This window comes from Gastrolobium bilobum, unplaced genomic scaffold, assembly GCF_033153095.1.
Source record: "Gastrolobium bilobum isolate Gb01-03AN ecotype WA unplaced genomic scaffold, APGP_CSIRO_Gbil_v1 utg30291, whole genome shotgun sequence".
In the NCBI taxonomy this organism is placed as follows: domain Eukaryota; kingdom Viridiplantae; phylum Streptophyta; class Magnoliopsida; order Fabales; family Fabaceae; genus Gastrolobium; species Gastrolobium bilobum.
This window is the reverse complement of record NW_026898258.1, coordinates 37,704-44,832: the sequence shown is the minus strand read 5'-3', so window position 1 is coordinate 44,832 and position 7,129 is coordinate 37,704. Positions and strand designations below refer to the sequence as shown.

At 36.3% G+C, this 7,129-nt stretch overlaps 1 protein-coding gene across 5 annotated transcripts; it reads right to left on the bottom strand.

Moving 5' to 3' along the window:
• Positions 1–250: 250 nt before the first annotated feature.
• On the bottom strand, positions 251–7,129 carry LOC133314273 (uncharacterized). Of its 5 annotated transcripts, none has more exons than XM_061515719.1 (7): positions 6,628–7,129; positions 2,500–2,615; positions 2,337–2,425; positions 2,186–2,260; positions 1,891–1,998; positions 1,063–1,164; positions 251–720 (listed from the first exon to the last, which is right to left on the bottom strand). In XM_061515719.1, the coding sequence occupies exons 1-7, from the start codon at positions 7,047–7,049 to the stop codon at positions 454–456; spliced, it is 1,179 nt and encodes a 392-aa protein (XP_061371703.1). In that variant the 5' UTR covers positions 7,050–7,129; the 3' UTR covers positions 251–453. The 5 variants fall into 5 exon arrangements, with proteins under 5 accessions (XP_061371703.1, XP_061371704.1, XP_061371705.1 ...); XM_061515720.1 differs by having other exon boundaries at positions 6,661–7,129; XM_061515721.1 differs by having other exon boundaries at positions 1,063–1,158; positions 6,661–7,129.

The following is a 7,129-nucleotide window of genomic DNA, read 5'->3' as shown; positions in this document are numbered from 1 at the left end:
AAGGTTTTTAGAGTATACATTCTGTAAATAATTTCAAACCTTCTAAATGAAGGGAACTTCAAATTCATCCAGTTTGGCTTTTAAGCTAATAGATTATCAATTATCATCTTGCAAATATTTGTCCAGAAAATGACAATCACTCTTTCCGTCCAACTATTCTTCAAAGCTTGCTCAGGAGTCAGGACAAAAAATATCCTCAAGTTAATGGAGTTTATTATTATCATTATTATTATTTAAACGTAGCATAAAGAATTCACATGAATTTTATGAAGCAGAAAAATCCAATATTCCCTTCCCACACGACTCACAAAACATCAATTGAACACTATGCATTTATGTGCAACTCGCTTTATGTGAGTACTTATAATATGCAACTAACAACTCTTATTTTGTATCTTTTGCTATTGATTCTTGGGAGTTCTGAACAAAACTGAAAAACTAAATGAGATTGTTTTATGTTCCGCCATTTATCAATTCATACAAGGCCCATAAGAGAATGCCGATGACTGTGTCCCTCACTAAACTCTTGACTAGGCCATCAATCCAGCCATTGGAAACCCCATCATATGAATTTTTCCCTACAAGGTCTCGAAATCTCAAATTCCCTGTATCAGATACCAGTGCATATATTACGCCATTCATGTGGCCTTTTCCAATGACACCCACCACCCTTTTACAGTTATTCACAGCTTTGCTTCGCTTCAGTGACCATGCAAGATACTGCAAACCAAAAACCACCATTGTTCACTTGTTGGACTGATCACATACAAAAGGATATACTGTAATACAATTTGAATGAGGGACAATCATCATGCATGCAAATTGATTCCCTGACAATTTGAATGGAACATATCTGTTTATGCATGAGCTTCTTGCCTCTTCACTCTCTCTCTCTCTTGTAACCTTTTTTCCCCTACAATTTTTAGTTGGTTTACCAAAACTTCTTTAGAAAGGAATGAAAAGGAAATGGGTATTTTGAAACTGAGATTGTAGAGCATTTATGTTTTCAAGGAACCAAAAATAAATAAATAAATAAATAAAGATCAAAAAGGAAAAACTTACAGTATCTCGTTCATGTATGAGAGGTGGTAATAGTGATGGATATGAAAGACTCAGTTGTTCATAAAGCTGAAATGTGCCATCATCCGTACTTGCTTCCTGCAACTAACAAGATTTGACTCTTTAGTTTTTCAAATAACTGTCATGGCAAACTTTGGGATATATTTATATGAGCATCATAGTTAATTTTGCATCTCTCTCTTTTTTCATGTCACTTCCTCTTTCTATCTCTGTACAGCAAAAAATTGTATGGCAGCATAAAGAATGTTGAGATCCTGCATCCCCTCACAATGTATGGTTCCTTTGCAATGAATACCTATTATGAACACTTGCTTCAAAGCACAGGTAGTCAAATATAACTTGAGTACACGTGTACGTATGTATTCTTCACTGCATCAGAGCATCTTACACAAAATAATATCATATCAAGCTTACCAGTTACCAATCTAATTGGATTGAGAGATGGCTCAGCTTACATTTAATATAAGAAATGAAGAATACCAAAACAATGCACCACATCAACGTAAATCACTCAAAAACTACAAAACCAAAATAGAAAGCAAACATGGTTGATTAATGTAGAACAAATAAACAATTTACAAAGTAACTTTGTTAAGTTTCACCCCCCAAAAAAAAAAAAAAAAAAAACTTTGTTATGTACATCATATATAAAATGAATATTATTTCAAAAACATAGTTAATCATATAGAATGGACAATTTCAAAGTTCTCCTTTTTCCACTCCTTAATAATCAAGCATATAAAAGCAAGACACTTAGCAAGGAAAAAATAGTATAAATTAAAATTGTAATATCTTGGTTACAGAAGCTACCTCAAGTTTATTAGTAGAAATGTCAGATGACGATGTTATCCCACGAACGACTGAGATCACTAAACTTAGTTTGTCAGTCCATTTCAAAGCCTTCCATGCTCTCTGAAGCTGCAAGACAGAATACAGACAAAGAATTTGTTATTTACTACAATAGACGAAGGGATTACTGTTTCTTCTGCAACATAATTATTTAGTTTCTCACATGGTTTAAGTTCAACTTAAAAAAATATCAAACAAATTTGTGCGCCAACAGAACTATAATTGTTTTGAGTTACAGGATGTGACATGTACATACTGTTATTTCAATTGGTCGATCTCCCAAAACTATTTGTGCACCAACTTCCTCAGAAGCTTTTCGAGCAGCACGGAACTGCATAATAGATATTGCTTTTGTCAAAAGGAGGTATACTTCCAAGTGCTACATCTATAGAATACTTTGAGATTACCTCATCACCAAAAGGGCGGTTAATATCTGAAGAGATCTTTGATGAAAAAGCAGCCAGAAGCAATCGTAATGCTAAAGCAGTTTGACCACCTGACATTAGGTAAGCAATATATAAGCTTCTTTTATATAAATTACAAAGAGATGTCAAACAAATTTGTGCTTACCCAGGTTTATGCTACGACCAACAGCTCCAAAAAATCCAGTCCCGCTCAAAGAAAACATATTAGACCTTATCTGTTTGCCAAGCTCATCATCGGCAGCAGCATACATTATCCCAGCTCTGGAAATGAAATCTGCAATAATTGAAGTTAAGATGTGGATTGACAATAAACAATTTGGACATTTATATAGCTCCTTATGCTTTCAGTTGGAAAATAAAATTAAAAGCTATAGACATAGGAAGAAAAGAAAGACGAAAGGTGTGAAAATTGTGTATTGCCTTAATCTTTCACATAGGGAATGGTTACAATATATACAGCTAATATCGAACGGGAATAAGAAAACAAATTAATTATAAGAATCAAACAAATCAATACAAATTAAGACAAAAAAAAAATGGATCCTATTATGATTTGATTTGAAATCATCTTTCGTAAAGTGTAAGAGAATCTTCAGGATTTTCCACACTCCCCCTCAAGGTGGGATGTGTATGTTGATCATTCCCAACTTGTGAAGTATGCCTTCGAAGGTCAAGCTATATAGGCTTTTAGTGAGAATATATGTGGTCTGCTCCTCGGTGGTAACATACAATATACACACACTTCCATCATCTAATTTTTCCTTGATAAGGTGGCGATCAACTTCCACGTGTTTGGTCGGAGTCATGATGGATAGGATTCTCAACAATACTAATTGTGGCCTTCTTGTCACAATACAATCTTATTGGTAATGAGTAAGAGACACGTAGCTCACCAAGCAGTCTCCTTAACCAAATGCCTTCACAAACATCATTAGCTAGAGATTGCAATTCTGCTTTTGCACCACTCCTAGCCACCACAGGTTGTTTCTTAATTCTCCAAGTTACAAGATTACCCCATACATAAGAGCAAAAGCCAGAGGGCAATCTTCTACCAATTGTTGACCAGGCCAATCTGCATCAGTATAAATTTCAATCATTCTTTTTCCCCCATTTTTGAAGAGCAATCCCTTACCTGGTGTATTTTTCAGATACCTTAGGATTCTGTAGACAAAAGTATCAAGGTGTTATTCCTTCAGAGAGTGCATGAATTGGCTGACCATACTAACAACAAATGCAATATCGGGATGAGTGTGAAATAAATTAGTTTACCAACCAATCGCTGATATTGATCCTTGTCTACTTCCTGTCCACCTTCAATGTTCAACCTTAAGATGGGTTCCATAGGCTTCTCATCTGGTTTGCATCCAAGCATGCCTGTTTCTTGAATCAGATCTAGGATATACTTCCTTTGAGAAATCATGATCCTTGTCTTGCTCCGAGCTACTTCCATGCCAAGAAAGTACTTCAAGGCTCCAAGATTCTTTAACTCAAATTGATCTGTTAGATATCTCTTTATGTAGTCTAACTCTTTGTGATCATCACCTGTAACAATTATGTCATCCACATAAACTATAAGAATAACAATCTTACCATCCTCAGAGCATTTGTAGAAGAGTGTGTGATCAGTTTGGGCCTATAGAAAACCTTTCCCTTTAAATGCTTAGATGAATTTATCAAACCATTCTCCGGGGGATTGTTAAGCCCATAAAGAAATTTCTTTATTCAGCATAACAAACCAACTCCTTTTTCAAAATTAGGTGGAGGGTTCATATAGACTTTCTCATGTAAATCGACATTCATGAAGGCATTCTTCATGTCTAGTGGTTGTAAGGGCCAATCAAGATTAGCACCAAGAGACAAGAAAACTCTAATCATGTTGAGTTTGGCTACTGGAACAAATGCCTCTTGATAATCTATCTCATATGTTTGGGTGAACCCTTTAGTAACCAATGCAAGGCATCCATTTCTTCACGGATAGCTTGCCTCAATCTAGGATCATAAAGGCTTCCTAGATAGTTTTTGGTATTTTTGTACTATCCAATACGATGTTGAAGGCATGAAAACTTGGCGACAAATTTTCATAAGAGATAAATTGAGAGATACGATGTGTAGTACGGGACCTTGTACTTTTTCTTAGAGCAATTGGCATGTGTAGATCACCAGTGTCACAGAGGATTGGATTTGGATTGCTATAACTTAAATCCAAGGTGGAATCTTGATAGTGTAGAGGTTCTAAATTATTTACTCTTTGAGGAAGCTCTTTCTATCTATAGACCAACGACTATTACGGTGGATTGTCATCTCCTCCTAATTCCATTTGCTTATCCCCTCTGTCTTCAATTGATCTCCCTTTGATTCCAATTGTAGTTGTGATGAATCATGTGGTGGAAGAATAAGAAAAAGGAGTTCTACTTGTGGTTTAAACTATGTGTTCCCATGATTAATATTCATCTATAGGCTCCCTCTGAGGAGAAGTCGGGGGAAAGAAAGACTGGGATTCAAAGAGAGACAAAGACCTTACATAAGGATGGAGAATAAGACTTGTATCACTTATATGTAGGAGAATATCCAATAAAGATACACTTATGAAATTTGGGATCAAATTTGGACGGTTGATGTGAAGGGATATGGACAAGCATGACACAACCAAACAATTTTCAGGGAAGAAAGGAGATGGACCGCAGGGAAGGGAAGGTGTTTCGGAGGCAAGATAGCAAGTGGAAGAAGCCATTGTAGAAAAAAAAAGTTGAGGTGATCCAAAAGACTAGTTGCTCCGATTACTGTTCTAACCATACAAAAGACCAAGGAGCAATAAAAAAGTTGAAGGCCACTGATCGTGCGGCGAATAGCTTCCTAGATGCTAGCGCCTGATAGTCACGAGCCCAAGAGTATGCACACATGGATTAGCGCGCGAGAAAGACTGGGCGTGTGGAGATGCATTGATGATTGACACCTGACAAGACGACCAGAAGAAGGTAGATTAGCAAGTTCTAGCCCCAATGAGGTAGGTGGCTATCAGAAAACTCGCCGAAAAAAATTTCGTCGACTATTGCCAGTGGCGGTGATTTGGAATCTGGTCTGTCTTCTATGGTTGGGGCTTCCCGGAAAAGACTTCCAGGCTTGATGATGGCTGGTAACAAGGTTGCGGATGGGGCTTTGACAATATTCAATCACAACGATGGATGGACTTGCTCCGAATGGATGCGCTCTTGATACCATGTGAAAATTATGTGTTGACTTAATCTTTCTCATAGGTAGTCATTACAATATATACAACTAATAAGGAACAAGAACAAGGAAACAAATTAATAACAAGAGTCAATCAAATCAATCTTAATTAAGAGAAAATAAAATCGTTCCTATTTTGATTTAATTTAAAATAATCTTTCCTAAAGTGTAAGAAGATCTTCAGGATTTTGCATAAAAGAAAAAATGAGTTGTCGGTTTGAATTATTTTCTCAGACATTCACATTAATCACAAAAGATATTACAAGGTTGTCACCAGAACAACTATAGTTATCCACATATAACAATGACTTCCCTATATTGCTTTCAAATCCAACACCCCTCGCCAATATAGTGTTGTAGCTCATTTTGCAAAATAACGAAATGAAACTTCTTACTAAATGGTTTTCAAAATTCTTGATATAAATAGTAGAAATAGTTAACAAAATCACAACATTAACATAAACAGTTGAATCATCATCAGCATTATCTTTGTCAGCACCATTCCTACATCTTTCTCTTCAGGTTTAGACACAGTTGATTAACTATCATTATAGATTATATACTACTTTGTTCTACTTACAATTCCTTCCGTCTCCCAAATAGTTCCAGCTCATTTTCATCACCATAATGACTTTCTTGATAATTAGTTCAAGGCTATAAAATGACTTCACCAAATATTCCAAATTCTTCTACACCATCCTTTTCAATCATGCACTTGTTATCAAAGGGGAGATCATCAACCTCAAGAACTGCATCTCTTTTTGCTTGCATATATATCTTAATTTCAAGTTCTACAACACAAATAGTAAGTCACTGGAAAGTTGAAGACTACTTCACCATGAGATCAAGTAAAGAAAGCATGTATGTCTTAAGATGATTAGACTATGTTTTGATAAGTAAAACATGAAGTTTACGCTGCTTGAAAAATTTGAGAAGTGAGTGTTACAATTCTCAATTCAGTTCACAATTTGACAACTATGCTTGTAGCCTTTCATTTGTTTTTTCTAATTTGTAAGAAGATCCTATGCGATATACTATAAAATACATTAAAATTGGGTTCAAATTTGTTCTTTCTTGCCTGCTTCGACAGAGCTCTACAACAACATTATCTGGTCTGAGAGCCCGCACCACGCGTTCAACCTCCATAGCCGATTCCTTAGAAACATGTGTAGTTCCCACCAACCAAATGGATTCAGGTTCCACAAATTCAGTCCTCCAAGAAGGGACAGGGCCAAACCTATTCTTTTGGACCAAAACCAAGCTCCCATTGTCAGCCAAGTCAAGTAACTCAGGGTGAGATTCAGCTATGGCGGCTCTGGACTCCTCGGAGATCTCTAGCCTGTAATTGAAATCTGGAGGAGGTGGTGGTGGTTTGATGGAAACCTTGAAGGGTCTGAGAGATCTTGTTGAGAGGAAAAATGGGTTGGTCGTGAAAATTGGGAAGGTTGATTTGATGATGGAATCCATGGAACGGAATGGACAACAAGCGAATAAGAAGAGGGTGGTGATAAGATATTGAAGTCAGAGGAAACAAGAGAAAAATTGCG

Excerpts from the sequence above, each read along its gene's own strand:
- LOC133314273 (XM_061515719.1), bottom strand. The coding sequence starts at position 7,049 with ATGGATTCCATCATCAAATCAACCTTCCCAATTTTCACGACCAACCCA. Across the intron at positions 2,616-6,627 it reads AATTTGAACCCAATTTTAAT|AGCTGGGATAATGTATGCTG; the intron begins GTATTTTATAGT and ends TTTCATTTCCAG. Across the intron at positions 2,261-2,336 it reads ACCGCCCTTTTGGTGATGAG|TTCCGTGCTGCTCGAAAAGC; the intron begins GTAATCTCAAAG and ends TCTATTATGCAG.